Raw genomic sequence first — 20,486 nt, 5'->3', positions numbered from 1 at the left:
ATAATACGTTGGTAAAAGAAAACCATCCCCTTGACCATTCGTATGTTAATATGATACTTCCTTCTAAGACTTGCTAGAGTTGCTCTTTGAACAAAAGATTTATAACGTCATTTCTGCCTAAACAAAGCTAACGCATAATTGCTACATGCTGCCGCAATTGCTAATTAACGTGGACAGGGATAATTGGAGGTTGTTGTTAATCACCTAATCAGGGGCAAGCTTTTGTTTACAATTAATTTGGCATCAATTCAACTCAATGGAAGACTTCATTCCTTCCTCTTTCAATTTTCTTGGAACGAGAATGGCGTTGTTCAAGGCAGCTTCGAAGCATTTCGTGAAAAGTGCCGGGAATTCAAGCTTGCATAATGTGCCTGACCTAAGTTCAGCTGATAGATTCAATGTCTTGTGCCTTGTTTACAGAAAGAGGTCATTTTGGCCCTGGAAAAAGCCAAAAATTTTACAGACCATGGTGACGTTGAGCGATCTGTTCGAGAAGGTATTAATGCACATCTATCCTATTTGCTTGTCATTTGTCATCTATCCTATATGCTTTATTCTTCGACTTTTTTGTAAAAGCATTATTCCCTATTTGCAAAACCTCTAATTTACTTTTTAAGTTGTGCGTAGCGGGCTCAATATCCCATGTTCACTTTGCTCCACCTGGACACACTTGTTCTTGCATGGGTATGAGATGCTAGTGGTTTATACTGCCCCTGAAAATTGGAGGGAGGTTGCTCTTGTGCAAATTATGCTTAGCCACATCCTAAATAATCCTGGAATTAGGGGAATAACATTGTAGCATCAACACATTAGTATGCCCCTTTTTGGTCCCCAGTATTTTGGTCTTTTTTGGTCTTCTCATTTTTAACCCAGTGTAAAATCGAGGTAGCTTAGAAATGCAGCTGAGGCATACCTGATAGTTAGCTTTGCTATTGTTATTTACAAAATGAAGTCTTTTTGTTTCATCAATTTCTTATTGTGTGAAAAAGAAACACAGCATGCGAGAACACCAGTGCTATCCCTGCATCAACTTTTAAGACATTTTAATGAAGCACATTGCATTGTTGTTAAAAAAGGTACCACAACATTGTTGGCCTGTGCTGTTAAACAGATAATAATACAGATACAATCATTTTGTCTTCTGGTATTTTGCATCAACACAAACAAATTGAGGGTAGTTTGCTTTGCAAAAGTTTGTGTAATTCAAGGCCGTAAATCCCGGGGGGATGGGGGGAACTGGACCCCCCCAAAAATCTGGAGCTAAACGATTTTTAAGAAATTATTGTCATTTGCTTTTGAAGAAAGGAATCCCTGGTAGCTGGGTTAGAACCTAACAAAGTTTTGCTGAGTTATTGCAGCATACCTCAGCCACTATGTCATGGTGACTATTGTCAAGCGCAAGTTGAATATTGTAGATGGCTGTTATTTATGTTTGCAGAGTGGTGTCGAGTCAGTGACGATGCCCATGGAGGGAATTAGCCCCAAATATCTTATCCACCAGTCTCCCTTTGAATAAATTTCAAAAAGCATGTAAAAAAAGAATCGTTTAAGTCACCATAAATTTCAACAAACCCATATTACACATATTTTCATACACGCCTTTTTATAAAAATTCTAACTCAAAACCTAGGTCCTAAAGTTCCTAATTTCTGAAACCTCTATTAGTCAAATTGCGGTACCAAGACCTCTATAATAGCTCCTTAATTTTAACTGCACAGGAACAAGAAACAAGCCCAAAAGACAAAGAGAGCAAGGAGTTAAATTAATTAGCATAATTTATGCTAATTTTTTAATCTTCGTAAAAGTACCACATCAACAAAGAAATACTTTTGCATTTAATATAGAGAGAAGCAATGACTAAACTCTTTATTATTAGAATGCAATAAATTTTGTCCATCATTGACTTTTTTAAGAAAATTTTCATTTGGAGCCCGAATATGTTCTTAGGTACATCCTAATTTTTTTGAATCCGATATGGTTTCAAGAAGAAAAACGCTTGCTCTCGAATAGAAAACACCTTTTCTTTCTTTTCACCAACGTTTGTCACTTGAGTTTAAGCATTTCTCCAACATCTGTCACTAGACTCTTCCCCTTCCCAATTTCTCCCAGAAACAACAATCTGTGTTCTTCTGAGAAACATGGATTTGTCTATCCTGAACGGTTTAGTATTTTGTTAAACTTGGTCAGGGAGATGCTTTTATAGCTATTTAGAAGGTATGATTTCAAAAATTTCCTTTCACATTGTCTCCAACCATGGTGGGTCCTCCTACATCACTAAACGTGATTCTCAGCCTCTCAGGTTTAATTTATTCAAGCTGTCGCTGAAAAATGTTATCAACTCAACTATAAAAAAGTCAACGAGCTATGAAATATCTGTAAATACCTTCTATAGGGCTGAAAAAACTGTAGTATATCTAAAAATCTTTTTTTGTTTATCAAGTCATTTGCTACTCAAACTATTTCCTTAACACACTCTATAAATTGCTTGGTGGTGCCATGACCCACTGCACACTTTATGTTCATTCGCTCTGCTGACCCCCCCAATTGACATGACAGATTTACGGCCCTGGTGTAATTTATTTAGGGATTTCTCCGTTATAACAACATTGAGCCAGGAGCTGATTCTTCCATTGTCATCATATGCAAATCATTTTGATATATGTTAGCAAGTGTTAGCAAGGTGTGCTGTAACTGTGTTTTGAAATATCTGGAAAATTTGATAATGGCGGTCATTAGGAAAATTTTAAATCTTTAATTTTTTGGTAGACCAGAACTTCTATGTTGATTGCAGGATAAGATTGCCAAAAAATACTTTCAATGAAGGGAGAAATAAATTAATACATCACCAAAAGTCTGCAGTTTGAGACGAGAACCGTATAAGTATTAAGAAATTCTTTCTATGAAAATGTCAAGATTTCTCCCTATTTTATACAGTTTCCTTGTTAAAATTTTGTGATTAAACAGTTTCCTTGTTACCATTTTGTGATTTGTTTCTTGTAGCCACTTTCCACTGCCGAGCTTATATCATCAAAGGTTGTAGCAGAAGGCTATAAAGATACACCTAAATTCAATGCTGATGGGGATATCGGTGCTAAAATTGCATCTGAACTTGATATTGACCTTAGCATGACTGACAAATTCTCTCTGACAGTTGATTTTGGAGATGTGATGAAGACTGAAGTAAACTGGGAACAGTTAGAGAGAGAGCTAGCAAAATCTTTAGTGAATAGCAATCATGAGATATTTCAGCAATTGCATGAGATGAAAAGGTCTTCACTTTGTGTTGTTCTGGAGTCATTGTCATGCAAGAAAGATGCATCATTGGATGAAGAAAGTGATATGACAGGTTCGGAATAGCATGCGATAGATTTAGATACCTTGTTTTTTGCCACACTGTGAGACAGATTTATATACCTTATTCCTTGCCATACTGTGAGACCAAAGAGGTATCATATAAGGGGTTAAGATGCTTGTAAAATCATTAGCTGGTTGGCCAACTCATTGTTTGGTTGGTAAAGTAGCCTGGTTTTTTGCAAGATTTTTGGATGTATTTCTTTCAAATAAGCTAGAAGTACACAAATAAGCTTAGTTCTACAATAATTGACTTTTGATGCTCTCTTGGCTTACTTATGTTTATAGAAAGTCCTTTATGAAAAATTATATAATTTTATGAATTTTTGTTTTTATTTAACAGAGAAAGGAAAAGTAAGTGCAAACATTCCAAAGATCTCCACTGTTGCTGTTGATGTTCACATGCAAGGTGAAGCAGAAGAAGTCTCTCACCATTCTTATAATATTCCTGCTGGCACAGTAATTGCTTTTAGCTGCAACAAATTGGACCTGACCTCTAGTGGATTCCTTTCTATGCATGTTGGTGTAGACAAGGTTGATAACCAAGAAGGAAAATATGCAGATGCTAGCGATAAAAGCCAATGTATCAAAGCTGAATTAGCACCATTGGTAGAGTCAAAGGATGTTTCAGATATTAAGGCGGCTGTGATGAATATATTGAAAAGGCCACAAACTTTGGATGACATGCTTGAGCTAGTAAGGGAGCATTTATTTTCTCATAATAAAAGTCTGCATATTGTGCCTGCAACATAATATGACTGGGATCAACAGGGCCATCACAAGGCAAGCCTTGTTTTTTTTTGGGGGGGGGAGAGTTTGTGGACTCGAATTTACCTGACCAAAACATTTTTGCCTGAAATTCTTTATTTGCTGTCACAAACCTCTGCAATACATTTTGTCAAGCTAACTCTGTATATAATAAGCAACTTTCATTTTTATAAGATAATAACAGACTTTTCCCAATAGTTTTGTCAAATCTCTATATCAAAACGGGTAAAGGATATAGTTACTACCCAAGGTGGCACCTGCTGCCGCCAAAGGAGCAGGAAATTTTCGAGTTTTGATGCTTCTAGTTCCCTGAAAAACGCACTCTTTTAAGCAAATTTCACTAAAGCAATCCTCCTAATCCTATTGAAAATTATTTTCTCGCAAACAAATTGAACAGCAGATAAAAACAACTGGTACAATTTCCCCGTGGTCTTGAAAAATACCATGTTGTCAGTTACTTTTAAAGCTAGGTAACAAGAAGCACTGGTTGTCAATTTAGATACCTCTTTCCATCTTAGCATGCCTTTTGAATGTTAAAATAAATCTGGAGCTCATAATGAATTGCAGTTGATGCTTCTACCGAGAAACTTTAGGGGAAATGGACACAAGACACAATTTTACCTAAAGAGGGCCTGAGTTTTTTAGATTTAGTGCCAGCAAGAAATCTTCAAATCATTAGTTTTTTTACCTTCATTCATATCAAGGAATATCATATCTAACCAACAGAGCAACTACCTTTGCCTGATAATTAGGGGTGTGACACCCCCACACTCCCAGGTTGTGATGCCCCTTGGGATCAAGACAGCCACCTATCCTTCTTCCCAGAGCATTGTTCCGCATTGCCAACATTTTGAGTTTTGCATTTTCAAAATTCTGTCAGCCAAAAGTTTTTTTTTTCATGAATTTTGTCTTTTCAAATATACTACAGCACTTCTCTCCTTGATTAGTTTAGCTAATGAGAGAGCTCCTCCTTTAAAAATTTTACTACGTACTTGATTTGTATTATTTTATATTGTAATACCTTTTATATTTATATTTTTTATTGTACTTTGTTTAGTTGTAGTTGATTGTAGGTAGTGGAATTTAATAAAATGAAATGAACATGAACAATGAACAAGATACTTTTCAGTTGTCCTTAGGTTTAAGACACCACTGTTCCTAATGGTTTTTTCTGCGTGGCAAAGGGACAGGATATTTTTTCAAGATGTGCCCTGGTTAGTTTTGTGAAATAGGTTATTGTCTTGCAGGTTGCAACAGCTTATTGCATCACTGAAGATCGGCAGTCTTTCTATCTTCCTGCTGCACCATTGAGGTACTTCTTTTTTATCTTATTGACAGGTGATATTAAGATCTTAACCAATATGTATTGATAGATGCAAACCTCTCTTGATAAAATTCAATGAAACCGATGAAAATGAGAAAAAATGAAGAAGAATCATCATCATTCACAGTTATCCCCTGTCTTAGTGACAGATTATTGGTTTGCAGCTTGACGATTCTGACCCTATTTTTCATGTTTGGCCTACGGATTTGGCAACATTTTTCCACGAATTGCAGCTTCAAATATAATGTGTCTTGCATCTTTCAGTGTAAATTTGCTTTATTTGTATATTGCAGATTTTTTGCTGATTTTTTCTCGGCTTTTGTCTCCCTATGACAGGCCCACTCTCTCACAAGTACGGCATGAGGAATTAATGTAGCTTTTTAGCAAAATAATAATCAATCAATTGGTCGTTTGTATGCCACATTTTATAGTTCATGTTGCAAAAATTGATATAGTAAATATATGCAATTACAGGGGGATCTTGTGTTAGTTTTTAAAGACATTAGTTTTATTTAAGAAGATGTCTCAAAATTTGATATACCTACATGAATTATATACCTAGACTATTTCAGATTTTGATGTGGCTTCTCATGTTAAAATGAAAAGTAATTAACAACAGTGATATATTTTATCATGCATCGCTTTGTGATAATCTACAAAGTCGTTAATCTTTATAATTTATTCACAATCTCAACTTGAAACGGATAATATCATCCTAATATGCATAAATGAGTTCCCTTTGATGAATCTAAGCTCCTGGCCATCAAAAAGTAAATAAAAAGAATGATGAAAAAATCATTTCATTCGGCAATGCGAAAAAATAAATGTCCATGGTTTTAGTCACAGCCTTTTGGCGAGGTTGCTAAATTTGAAAAAGCGCAAAAGATGATCTAAAGAACAAAGATATAAACAAAATGATCTAATTTATGCTTTGTACTTTTCTGTCGTAACTGTAACATTTTCTATCATTATGCTGACATACTAGTGTGAGAATCCATTATGATGAGATGATTGAGGTGGTGGAAAAAAGCTGCTGCTGGTTTTTCATGTTGCATCTCGACTAAATTTTCAGCCTATGATATATGTCCCAATAATTGCCGAACCATGTTCTATTATTTAGTATTATATTTTCTTAATGACTGACCGGTAAACAGTAATTTTCGTTAAAGATAAGTATAAATATAGATAAAAATAAAAAAATTACTATTTATTAATATATTGTTAATATAACGTGAATATTAACAAAAATGTAAATAGGCAGGACTCCAAAGGCACAATGAACACAAAACTCGTCATGTAGCTTAATTTCGAATGTAACATAACGGCTAAGTTAAAAAGTATTTCTTATATCTATTAGGTTGATCTAGACCTTGTTTAAACCATTCCACAATCTCTATCTGCTATCGGTCGTTGCCACTTTCAGTTTTTTTTCATAAATCAACCCATAAATTGATGTTTTTTAAGGCCATGCTTGAAAGAAGGTGGTCCCTCATTGTGAAGAAGACCCTTATGATGACGTAATGAGTTCAAGATTCATGATAGAAATATTTGGAAAACCGTTTATACTAAAAGCGTTTATTGAAATTATGTGGTTTGCAGTCAAGGCTTAAATTACTTGTCTTGTTTTGGTTCGGGGACCGTTTAAAGTGTTTTTGTATTGATTTAAACCACAACCACCCATTAATAATTCATTTATTTGCGAATGAATATTTTTTCTGTCAAATCTACTATTACTTGGCCAGATTTCAAGTCTTGACGTTAGGAAGGCGAGATAACTTCACTCCTCTGTGTTTTTGCTTTTATATTCCCTAATGGAAGTTGAGACCAAGGAAAGAAATGACGATTACAATAGATCACTTCGTGGCATGACACAAATTTTCAAGGCATCCTCACCAAGACCATCGGTTGCCAAGAGAAGGTCAAGACTGTTGACCGCAATCAACATTTAAAATGACAAAAATACAAAAATATATTTTAGACAGCTTAATCAACATAACATTTGTAGATTAAGCCCATTTCCTTTACATGTGTAGGACAGAAACAAAACTACTATCTTACAAGGACGTCTTCGGTTCTGACGGACGATGGAGAGGTCAACCGAATTTATTGATATATGGGTAGAAATTCAAGAATATACCCTGCTAGTTTCTGAAAGTTCAGAAGATTATGTCAAAAATTAGCAATTTGCATTAGCGTTGTCAGTAGTTTTGTTTTAGAAAAAGCCCATTATTCAACTACAACCCTTTTTATAATCTCAATATAAGGCTTTACTTTGTTTTGACATTGTCCATTTCCATCTATCGTTAGCGCCAAATTTTCAGATGTAGATGGCTGGAGAAAACTTGTTTTACTGCTTGGATTTAAACTTCCAGAGGTAATAACAAAAGAAAGCAAAATTGAATTTCCAACAGAAGATCCTAAAAAGTTGGTGCAGGGTTGCTGGGCTCTGCTTGAATCTGCCTCTGGTACGTCTTAAATTCAATTTTTTGTGAGGTTCATTTTAAGTTTTTGTAAGTTTTTGTGAGGTTCATTTTAATGGGTATTGCTGTAAACTTAGGCCAGAGTTTGATGCTTTTGGCATCTTCTTCATATTTGCGAAGATTGAGGGGGGGGGGGGTGCTTAGAGGAATAGATTTATTAAGATTTCAAGTAAAAAACTTGCTTCTTTCTTAAACAATCATGGCACAAACATAATGCTATTACAGATTGCGTTGTCTATTCTGACGTAACAGTGTTCCATGTGCATTAGCACAGAGCAGTTGATAAAATGCAATTGAGATAGTCTGTCTGATGAGTGCGCAAGCACGAAACTCGGAGTGACAGAAAACACGACTTAGTTTTAGCCTATCTTCTACTATAGAAATTAGGTTATATTTAACTATGTACTTTTTAGTTTTATAATACAATACGATTGCTATTGGCGACGTTTTTTCATGCTCCGTAGTTTGTACCTATCCATTTTATCATTAATGTACCTGCTTTTGATTTCAAGTATGGCTTGATAAATTGAAAAGTACTCACAGCTCCCTGCAGTGTAAAACTGCTATTATCAACTCTGTGTTCTGACAAAGTTGCTGGGCCTCTTTTTATCACTAGTCACTTCCCCAGCTTGTTATACCTTTAATTAATTATTCTACTTTTCAGAGCTACCAGAAGAAGTAGTTGCAGCCCTTTTGCAATGCAGAGCGAATCACAAGGAAGCTCTTTTATCTATTGTAAGTCTCTTTACTTACATCATTGTCTTATTTCATCTTGCACTTCATTATGGAGACAGACGCTGCGCAAACCTTTGCAGAATGCTCTTGGTTAAAATGCTGGGAAAATCCTAAGCTAATGATATGATACTGAAAGCCTCAAAAATTATTATCGAATGCTCTCTTACGCAAATCAGACAAAAAGATTTACTAATATCACATTAAGAATATCTAAATACTTATATTTCAAAATGCTTATTTGTGACGGGTTGTCAACACTTCATCAAAATATGAAAGTCAAATTAAAATGATCATAGCCAGTTGTTTTCACCTGTGAAGCTTTAAGTAGTCCACAGTACTAAAGTCATTCTCCCGTCCATTCTAAGCGATTGTTACCCATGAGAAAAATTAGTCATTTAAGCGATTCAGCCATAGGTCAAAATCCAAGTTGTGCCAAAAAGTATAGTGACGACAATTTTAAAATCATTAGGAAAACCAGGTTGTCTTTCTATGGTGGCTGATTGGTTAGTGGTGGCTGATTGGTTAAAAACGAGGAACCAATCAAACGCACCCTTTTTCTTCTCACTTTTCTTTTGATCCGCACTTGGCTATAAACTTCTGCTCACCTTTGATCATCATCCGACGTTTATGCTCGGAGTCGGGTGGAAGTATGCAGTGTTCCGCCTTCCGTTCTATTTCGACACTAATATATTTCTTAATTTCTTTTCTTGCTTTTGCGATTCCATTGTCATTATGTAAAAGTTTCCTCCAAAACACGATGTTACAGCTTTTCGAAAAACCTAATTGTAATCGAAGGAGAACTAGAAAAGAAAGTGACAGTATTAATATATAAAAAAGGATAATTATATAAAGAGTTCTCATTATAAAATATTTTTCAGAAAAAGCAACCAAGCATGCCTCTACTTTAAAATTCTCTTTGCGAACAATATAATAAATTTCTATTTTTTAAAATGACATTTTGATACCTTGTACCAGCAACTTCAAATTTCCTGGTTGGGATCCATTAAGTACGTTCAGGGGGAGAAGTAGGTTTCATGAATTTCGTGTATATGGTTTGGGAGGTTCACGAGAAAGCGCACGTTTATTCCCAGATTTTTAGTAGCCATGTAAAAGCAAAAAAGGGCTGATATTCATATATAAGCTCGGAATTATGCTTCAAACTTCAGCAAAGATGATGCCAAGCAACTTCCTTTTTCTTTTTTAAAACAAAGGCAATAGAAATTGAGTACGCTCATGCGAGGAGAGAGGGGGTTAGAAACTCACGATTTCAGGCTTACATGCTTTCTAGATTCTCTTCTATCTGATGATTGTCAAAGTAGTGAAATGCTAATTTGGAGCTTTAAGCAAAAACTTTAGATATTTCCATTTAAAGTTCATGTGCTATACATTGAGCAAAAGAGATCTAAGGCGATGTTTTCTTCCTTTATCAAAGCTCTTCAATGCAATGGAAGGGAAGGACACAAAATATGACGTGGCAGGAAAGATCATTGATGATAATTGCAAAGAAAAGACATTCTTGGAGATTCTAGGATTCGCCGTTATTGAATCAGGCGAAGGGAAATGCTTGTCATTGAAATGGAAGTCTGGTCATATCATCCGTGATGCATATGCTGTTATATACGCACTTTTATAGGGTTGTCTTAGCGGTAAGTGGTTCTGATCTTCATACGCTAAAGTAGCTTTTCCCTAATTGGACTTCTAGTTTAAGGTACAAATTAAGAGTAAGTTAAGCGCGTGGACATGAGGTGATATGTGATATCTTAGTTGCAGATATCTTCTGCGTGTCGATGTATAATCGTTTTACATACTCACAAGAATGATTCACACCGTATTAAAATGATTAAGTCCCAGAATCCTTCAGATGGAAGAGTTTATCACGCCGTTAATCCGCAATATTACATTTCCTTCGCTTAAGTTGATCCATTCTTTACATTTCTTGTGGCTTGAAGCTATTACTGTATCAGACGACACCTGTTCTCGACTATGGCTTTGCTACAGATATTCAATTTGGGTGTATTTTGATGTCTGAAGTTTGCAGATACATGACTCAATTTCAAGGCGAACCTTGCAACAGGGTTTGAACCCTTATATTTACATTCGTGAATTTGCGGCTACGGAACATTTTCAAATGAGGAAGTGTTTTACATACATTCTTTCGTCCAAAACTATTTCTATGGTTCATCCTTACTAAATGTTATTGTCTGTTTTGCGGGTTGCGCCTCTCACAGGAACCCCAACTGGTATCTTTTTGTCGTACTTATGTTCTGATATCAAATGTGCCTTTTTGTTGGTCTTTGCAAAAGACAAATGGCATTTACCTAGCAAAACAGTGCGAATAGTTTCGATTTTTAATACTTCGGATTCTCTTTATCTCGAATCCCGAAACTTTTTCGACAAACAGATGTTTCTAAATATCCAGAGAAGCGAAAGTTCGGCAAAAGGGTTACAGGACTCCTATTTGTTTGCACATCCAGAGCTTCAATGATGAGGTGCTTTGGAAGACCCTTCTAGTCATTTTTGTCGACTAACGTTTGCGTGTATTGAATTCATCCTTGCATCTAGTGATAACATCTTAAATACCAAACTCTTATATAAGCTGATATTCTGATTTGATTTGGGTAAATATTTTAGGCATTGTTGGGGTAATTTATTAAAAACGTCTGGGGCTCTCTCCATCTGCTATACATCAAGGTTGTAAAATCTGGTTCGCCATTTCCACATTCTATTCAGCTTCCTGGTGCCATGGTGACTTGATAAAAACTGGCAATTTCCTTTCTTTCTTTTTGATTTGACAAATCACTTTATTTGAATAAACCACAAAGTCATTTTTAACATCATTTTAATATTTTTTTTAAAGTATGACAACATACTCCGGCCTGGTGCTGACGAAACGTAGTTAGAAAGCTTGGCAACTGGAGCTCCACTTGCTCAAAAGAACTCGATAAAATTGCAGTAAAGACACAATTACTTAAATTATATTTGATTACACAATTTTTTATTGCTGATTTAACAAGTAAAGGAAAGTTATTATTTTTCTTGTTGCTCATTCAAACACTTCTGTACTCTTGCACAACATCATTCATTGTAGCAAATGCTTCCAGAAAATGTTCCTGAAAAGAACCAAAATATTTACATGACTTATTGAATTATTTAGCTAGAATAAATCACTAATTTAACCAGTCTACTGAACAGAAATTTTGAAAACCTTAAACTAAAATTTTCTAACTAAGCAGTGTTGATGCCTTGATTCAATAAAAAACTACTGAAAAGGGATCTAGCCTGCAAATCGGTATTTCTTTGACTACAAAATTTCCTATTTGCAATCAGCTATAAAAGAAAATGAAAATATATAATTAAAAATCCTTGAAAATGTTTAGTCAGTAGCCTCTTCCTTTTCTATGTAGATATGCTTGATATTAACTTGCATGAACCACAAACAAATAAATAAATTTTGACATTAAAACAATTAAGCAGAGTTGATGTTCTTTATTGCGCCTTTTCAAAGATGGACAAGTTTTCTTTTATTTCGTTTCAAAGGGGAACAATATTCATTAACCACAAAAAATTTCATCGTGACAACATTTCAGACAAATATTTTGACGAGATTTTCTTCGACTAAATTTTAAATGAGATGAAAATTGATCACGATGAATTTTTGCGAATTTGCATAGAAAAGCTATTACATGAGATCGAATTTATGCATCATTTTAATCTAGCCATTGCAAATTACAGCGTTTTCCTCATTTACGTCATCCTCAATCTCACACTTTTTGTCGTCGTCGTTCACAATTCCAAATCTGTCTTTTTATAGTTCAACTGCACTAATTCTTTCATTCGTTTGAGGTATTTGAGCTTTTAAACACAAATTTTGAACTCTTAAGACAGCAAAATTTCCAGGACACTTTTTGGTATTAGAGATACTTCAAATTATGCTCTTTTTATGAACTTTCATGCCATATTGATAGAGAGTAGGGACTATTTGAGTGCTAGTGACATTTTTTCTAATTTGCCTACATATAAACAGAGAAAATATACTGCTTTTATTTTGATTTTCCTGAAATGCTGTTTGGTGTGAAAAAGCAGCAAAAAAGGGGTAAGTCAAATTTCAAGTAGGGTCTCAATCCCAAAAGTCTCCACGGAGCTGTTGGTTTTGTCTCTTAGAACATTGGTAGCATTTTGTTATTTCCGCTTTGTTGAAACCACGAAGAATATTTTCACGACGAAATTCTGAAAAGTTGTCCGAAATTTTTTTCGAAGAAGCTTATCCGCCGAAGTTTTTGTGGTTAATGTACATCGTTATGAACAAAGATTAGCCAATGGGAGATGGGAGTGGGGGGCAAAGACAAACTAAAGGCAAATTTGTTCAAACATGTTTTTCAATGCAGCTACTCACATTAGTAATTCCGAATTTTTCATACCAGTGTAGGTAAGCATTGTTATGATAGAGCAATGATGCCTTGTGCGTCACGTGATCAATAAAATCAGCAACTCGGCTTGTGTTCATGTAGAGAGATAAAGAAAGAGGGGTCTGGTAGCCAGGGACACATAATGGGCCTGTGTATTGAATTGTGAAAGGCCAATTAGAAAACAAATAACACAATACAGTTCAGACCTAGTGATAGCTAGATTACTAAAATGCATAGGAGCATAAGAAAACTAGGAGTATTAAGAAAAGGAAATGAAACATGGTCCTTTTCAAGGGAATTTAAGTTGAGAAGGTCAAGCCAGCAACAGTTTTTTGTCTTGAACAAAGATATATTGCTAGGGAAGGAGGGGTAATTGCCTCCTAGCTAGTATGTATACAAATGCCCTGGAATTTAAAGATATTTAATCATATCAGTCTTGGGATAGTAACAGCAACAACTATTGACAAAAAGAGAAATTTTGTACAACATTGACAACAAGGGTTAATTCTTGAAGTTCTTAAAAATTAGTTGTCAGTGCACAACAGTATTAGGCTGTATTGTACGAGAGCTTCATTGGGCCTTACAGTGTTGGAAACACCTCTGCTTTTAGATGCTTAATGAATGTGGGGCTCAAAATTAACATGGGTTAGGAATTCTTGAAATTGATTAATTGAGGCTGTTGCCTAATCCATGGTGGCATTTTAGTATTTGTCATAAAGTTTATGATAATTTAAAATGCATGCATAACAGAAAGTTACGGATAGCCCAATATTGGTCCTTATCAAACAGGAGGGTTGGGGAAAGGGTTTTTATAGTACCCAACATGACAAAAAAGTAGAAAAGCTTTTGAGCATAAACTGACTGAGCATAAAAACCTGATAATGTTGTAGAAGGGCCAGGCATAAACTGTTTCTTTAACCTTGTTTACAGAGTATCATAATTTTTAATTTTTATTCTTGTTAACTTTTAACTTTTTTCTTGTAAATATCAACTTTTATTATGTAATATAAAGGTCTTTAATTGATGCTAGCAATTAAATTAACTGACAAATCAACATAAGTAAATATGAAAATTAGAAATTATTATTAATGATAAAAATTGGGAAGAGGAAAAAAGGAGCAATTTTTCAAGACTGATAATTTTTAATTTTTATTACAGCTGTGTGAATTTTGGAATATCAAATTTCTTAGACATGAAAGTGATTTCATTTGCATACAAAACTCTACTTTTCCACTTGCATTATTTTCTTTTTCTTGAAGGGGGGGGGGGGGGGCTAAGCATGCAAAAGGCAAGATTTTTTTTGTATTGTTTTACAGGTTTAAAGGTTATTTAGGAGACCTAAGCCTTTGTGCAAGCAATTGATCAACTCCAGCATTTAATTTAGTTAGAATACACAAAAGAGTACTACTCACTGGCAATTGTATCCAAATAAGGGTTTTGCTGATCTTCCAGTACTAAATTTTGTTTCAAGTAGTTCAGAACCTTATCCTTTTCAAAATCAAGTGCCTTTGAACATTCCCCTCTTGCAATTAAAACCACGCTTGAATTTATATAATTTTGTCCATTCTGATCCTTCTTTACAATATTCTTTATTAATGATGACATGACTGGCTTGAAGTCACTAGTTATTCTCCTGGAATGCTTTTGCAATGAAGCAATAAACTTCTTTTTGGAATTTGGAGTCAGGAGATGCAAAATATTATCTTTAATTGTGGCAGTACATTCTTGTTTATCATCATCAGTTCTGTGGATTTTCATCCCGAAAGTGCCGCTATTTGCAGAAATATCTTGGTTTCCTGATGTGATACTTGTACAGCTGTTTTTAGATAGATGGGACATTTTTCTATCTGTAGATCTGATAGGGTTTGAATCATTTTTCATACATTCATAGTCTGTCTTGTTTGATCCTTTAGTATGTTTATGAATACTCATTGTTGTCATTTTTGCACTCAATCTATTTGCCTTTGATGTTATTTTTTGTAAGTCTCCAGTTGTTACTCCTGTCTCTAATCTTTGATTCCCTGATCTTGTGGATGTTTGGCCTACAAAGCACTTGTTTTCTGTTTTCTTTGTTTCTGCTTTGCTAAGAAGCTGTTGATAATCATAGGGCAATTTGTAGAGAAGAGATGCTACATTGTAACAAATATAGTCATTTATATCACTAAGAGTGGCCAAAGAACCTTTCTGTGTCACCTTAGGTACTCCAGAAATGGATACAGAGTGGTTCATGACTTCATCATTATGAAAAAGCAGCACACAATCAGCATATCTAGAAAGGGAATGCTTTATTTCATATGTTTTGTGGAAAAATTGATACAACTCTAGCAAAGTAATACATTGAAATATGTTTGAGTAAAGCTACGATTGGGATATTCTGTAGGAAAATTTGCAAAAGCCTCTACGAATGGGCCAGAAAAGTAAAGGAGAACTTATATTTCAGAAAAAGTCAATTTGGCAAAAAAAAATTTAACTGAACAGTATTTTTCATTATTATTGAATGATCTCTGCAGTCTTGGTTATGGAGTTGAGCAAACTTTGAACAGAAATGGATTCTAGATCAACCATTTGAGCAGTGACTTTATGGGGAAAAAATCATACCAAATTGGTGCCACAAGAACAACTTGACAGAGGCTCTACCTTGTCACCTGATCTAATTATCAGTGATAGAAAATATGAACCAGCTTTCCTGCAGATGATGCCTTAACTAGCACCAAAATAACAAGTCACAAACTGTAGGGGCCTCAAAATGTGATTTTGCAATGCAAAACTTTAAAAACCTACTGGCCTTCAAAATATGTATGCTTTGAAAACAAAGAATGCTACAGTGCAAATTTACTGTAAAAATAGCAAACTTCTGAATATTCTAGTGTCAGTTGTGTCCAATTAGTCTTTTTTCTTTTATCATCATGGTCAGACTGAGCACAAAAAAGTCTGACCCTGTTTATTTAATGCACTTTGTATGGGACATTTCCTTTACATTAGAAAAAAATTGTTGAAATCTGGTTTCATTTCTGTTTTTATAAACAGATGGCAAGAAGTACCACTTAAACTATGTACCTTTGTAGCCAATGTAATGTCAACAGAGCATTGTAATGTTGCAGGGGGCTCTCTCCAGATACAAATGGTGCAACTGTAACTGAGGTTATAGAGATAGCTGGAAACTCATCTCTTAGTGACTCTAAGATTGCACAGCCAAGACCACCCCCAGTTCCACCAACCAAACTGTGGACTATAATGATTCCTGAAAAGAAAAGTTAGGCAACTATAATTATTGTAGAAGTATTGCCTGTCATTTCAAACAAGGAATAAAATAAGTAAGAAAATACTAAATCAATTTGTTTAAAGTTGACAGTACAAAATTAGCCTGTGTGCCGACTCTAAAAATTTCCTATGTTAAATAGTTGAGTCTGCATGCAGGCTATACAAAGCTACTTACTCCAAAATATACTTAGAGTAATCCAAGCCACATAAAATACTAAATGTTTTTAATAAGATAATTTTTAATATAATAAGATTTTTAAAACATTGGTAAACTTTAACAAATGAACTAAAACACAGTGGTATAAAAATCTGGGTTACTTAAACAGTGGCAGACACCTGGGGGCTGGGTGAAGGGGTGGTTGCCCCCAGTATTTTGGAAGACAATGGTCTTTTGGTTTAAAACCATAAGGGAATGTGACAGCATCTTATCAAAACAATAGGCTTGCCCCCTTCAACATTTGACCACATGGGATATGATATTACAAAAGTCCAAGTTGAGGTAAGAAGGTCTTACATAATCTGTGTGTGCAGTTAGTGCCATCCCAACATTTAATTTTTTCAGATAGATTGAACACTCTTTGTGTGCTAAGGTAGAGATAGCCAAAACAATTCCCTTTTAAATATTTGATAATATCGAAACAGTAAATTTTTGTTCTTACAATTTGTTTCTCAGGTTGTAAATAACAGGAGGCTGGCAGAGAATTTCCTTCATATAAGGGGTTTGATAATTGCCTTTGTTTTAAACATATCAATTATAAGTAAATTACAATTGTATTCCTTCTCACTAAGTGAACTGTTATAAAGGAAATATATGTACTAAAGTTTGACAATTATTGGGGGCGCCAGTCCACCTTCCAGCTGCCTGGTTCTGACGGGCCTGGACATTGCATATTTTAATACCGTTGTTCGAAGTATAAATGTCGGATAATTACAATAGGTAAGCAAAAATTTTATCCTGGCGGGGATCGAATTATCCATCAATTATAATATGAGAGATTTTTCATCTTTTTATGCTATCTTCGAATTTTGCAGTTTTTAAGGCTTGTTTGATTAGGAATATTTCATTGTTATGCATCGAATTTTTTTTATCAGTTCAAGTTTGTCGGAAAAATGAAATGATATGAATCACTAACGACAGGATTTTGTCGAGAAGTTTCGAGTTCTCCGTCTCACCATCTTGACGATTGTTTCTTTTATTGGAATCCCATATTCAGCCTCACACTGCAGATGATATCCCATCGACCAATTTCCCCCTCTTCCTTTCTTGTCAAACACACCCCGTCCAGCAAAATTTTTTCCAGCTTTCGTTTGCAAATACCTTACAACTTTCGACTCAGTATCAACGGCAATAAAAACATCTTTATCTGTATCCTCTGAGTCACAATAAGTAGTATGCAGGTTCAAAATAGTAATCAGTTTGTATCCAATTTTATTTCCAAATTGACCAACAAAAATAAATATGTTGTTGGCCTCCATTAGTGTTTTTTTTCCAAAATAGCTGCACCATTTCGAATTTGCCTCCTATTCAACTTCAGCCTCCTCCCAGGAAATCAGCCTCAATTCTCTGCGTCGATCCAACACTGCCTTTCTTTCCCTGACGGTAACCAAGAAGGTGAGTGTCTTGAAATTTGTCTTCGACTTTTTTACCATTCCACATCAATCTTCTCCATCCTTTGAATTTTTAGTAAGATCTTTCTATTTTATTTTAGTTCTTTGGTGCCTTTGCAAGTATGAGGGAAAAGGTGAGTGTTTAGCGTATTTTTTTGCTTCACATGTCAATTTAGGCCCACACAACATTTTTGAAACGAAAGTGGCCTTGGGACGTCTTATATTGTGCATGTGCATGGTTTTACACGTTACCATATAGTTTGTTGCATCTTGTCAAACCATACTGACCGTTTCATCTTTGTTAAATTGAGTGATTGGTTTTTGGAAGAACTTTCCCTTAGACTTAAGGCCACTGTGATAAGAAAATGCTTTAAAGCGAAAATATTTTACTCTAATTCCTTTTGTTTATAAGCTCCCTGTTGGTCCCGTAGTTGACTTGAATTTCCTTTTTTAGTGGAAGAAGAAGCGTATGCGAAGGTTGAAGAGAAAGAGACGCAAGATGAGAGCAAGATCCAAGTAAACTACCTCTCGCCTTGTTCATCCTTGGAGATTTGTTCCTACTGGAGAATAAGATGGCACTAACGATTTTACACCTATTGCAGTACTGTAGATTTGACAAGAGAATCATGAACACAACGAATGTGCAAAATATTTTTAAGATCTCAAAGTACACAAATTATTCACTGATGCAAGGAAATGTTTATTTGTCGATAAATATTGCCCAGAAAATTGAATCTATGTCATTTCTGTTGATAATCTTGCCTTGAAGTTGATTTAATTCCATATTTTGAAAGCCACGTGTTTCATCTCAAAACACGTGCTTTCATGTTTCACGTGCCATTTCTAAAGTCTCAAACGAAAGGTAGCGCTGTTTCGCTTTTCTGGGGGATGGGAGCAGCTGGAACCCTAGCTATGTCACATCACACCCCCAGAAATTCAATTATTTGTTATGAAGAGTTGTGCTGTGTCGGGAAGTAATGACTTTTTGGATAAAAGTGGAGAAAGTGACTTGTGCCATGGGTGTGTGATGTCCTCCACTGGGGACCTGACATTTACACCTATTCGTATTCACAGTGACGTAGTCAGCACACAGCTTCCCCTCGTTTTATAGTATACAAACATTCAGTTTTGTATTTTGTAAGTTAGTCTGCAAATTGTCAAGACGCGGAGGTCTAGTACGTCGCAAGAACGTTTCTTGCGGCGTTTTTTCTGCACATTTAATCAGATCTGAAAATGACTGCACATGCAAAAAACTTCGAAGTCTCTAAATTAATATGGGAATTAAAGCAAGAGCAGTGGTAGAAATTCATTCTCCAAGTGAGGGGGGGGGGCAATGTCCACAAAAGCAAGCGATTTTGCCGACAAATGACATAACTTAACCGACAATTTAGCAAAACCTAGGGGCGGTTGCCCCACACCCCCGCGATTTCCGGCACTGAGCAAAAGTATGTTATGATTAGGGTGCTAAGGTTCATTTTTGGGCCTATGATTTGGGCCAAAGTTTTTTTTTGGGGTCCGTCAATTGCACAATTACTTTTCTGGTTCATTGAATTTTGAATTACTTTTTGTGTCTTGAATATGAGAAAAGTTTACAAAAATAGGGAAAAATTGCAAGGGGAAGAAGGAATTGTGCAGGGGAAGAAGAACTATTTTCTGGATTACTTTTTATGCTAGAAATTATTTTTTTGGGTTGAAAGTTTGTACCCCAGACTGAGCACCCCTATTTGCTAAGGTAAGACTTAGTTACCCTGGGTTCGAGGGCCACAAAATTTCGAACAGGGAAATAGAAGTTAGGAGCGGAGAAGTATCTATGTAAGAAAAATCTATCTGAAATGCTCCTCCGCTTCTCCGCTTGCTTTTCCATTTCCGTGCTCGAAATTTGTGGCTCATATGGCAGATTCGGCAAAATTCGCTCCATGAATTGATAAAACATGCTAATGTCGTAACTCACTGGCACTAAGCAAGATAAGGGTAGAAAAAGACCGGAAGATAAATATGCTTAAAAGCTGTGCGAACATTTGTTAAGCATTCTTCTTAAAAAGAAGTAATCCGTTGGCCTCCGTTAACTATTAGAATGGCTGCAGTCTTCTAGTCTCATTTTTGATAAGTGTGGCATAAATTTAGAGCATAGATTGAGTTGCATTAGTACAATTTGTAATGATACGTAATAATCGCGTTTTTGAAAAATTGTTTATTAGCTTAATCTTTTATTGTTATATTATTTTGTTTTAATGATTATGGAACAGCTCCGCCTAGGAATCTTTATGAAAAGATAAATACTAGTAGTCTACTTCTGTACGAAATGACTTCGTTTTGGTATACCTTTAAAAGGCAAAATTTTAAACAGGATACAACTTAAGCAGATAAGATGTAATGAAAGAATTCTCCATTCTAATTTTTGGAAATTTAATTTTTGTTGGCAATTTAATGCAAAAGCTCTAAAAATATGATACAGAATGACTAAAGCATTGAAGAACAGCTCTTCACAATTCGTGTTCAAAACAATAAAATGGGATGCTGGTCGTATTACTGTGAATGGTCTTGGGAAAAATC

General features: G+C 35.2%; 2 protein-coding genes across 2 annotated transcripts; one reads left to right on the top strand and one right to left on the bottom strand.

Moving 5' to 3' along the window:
• The first annotated feature begins 115 nt into the window (after window positions 1–115).
• On the top strand, window positions 116–18,667 carry LOC135681517 (uncharacterized). The gene is made up of 10 exons (XM_089111954.1): window positions 116–496; window positions 3,001–3,346; window positions 3,695–4,047; window positions 5,367–5,431; window positions 7,751–7,908; window positions 8,588–8,658; window positions 10,091–10,304; window positions 11,516–17,937; window positions 18,035–18,067; window positions 18,388–18,667. The coding sequence occupies exons 1-7, from the start codon at window positions 257–259 to the stop codon at window positions 10,289–10,291; spliced, it is 1,434 nt and encodes a 477-aa protein (XP_088968080.1). The 5' UTR covers window positions 116–256; the 3' UTR covers window positions 10,292–10,304; window positions 11,516–17,937; window positions 18,035–18,067; window positions 18,388–18,667.
• Window positions 11,629–17,801, bottom strand: LOC135681120 (uncharacterized). Its single transcript, XM_065195422.2, has 5 exons — window positions 17,459–17,801; window positions 16,122–16,305; window positions 14,477–15,333; window positions 13,052–13,212; window positions 11,629–11,768 (listed from the first exon to the last, which is right to left on the bottom strand). The coding sequence occupies exons 1-5, from the start codon at window positions 17,799–17,801 to the stop codon at window positions 11,706–11,708; spliced, it is 1,608 nt and encodes a 535-aa protein (XP_065051494.2). The 3' UTR covers window positions 11,629–11,705.
• Window positions 18,668–20,486: the final 1,819 nt, after the last annotated feature.

This window comes from Rhopilema esculentum, chromosome 12 (assembly GCF_057945365.1).
Source record: "Rhopilema esculentum isolate cy_ngs chromosome 12, ASM5794536v1, whole genome shotgun sequence".
Taxonomy (NCBI): Eukaryota; Metazoa; Cnidaria; class Scyphozoa; order Rhizostomeae; family Rhizostomatidae; genus Rhopilema; species Rhopilema esculentum.
This window is presented reverse-complemented; position numbering and strand designations above follow the sequence as displayed.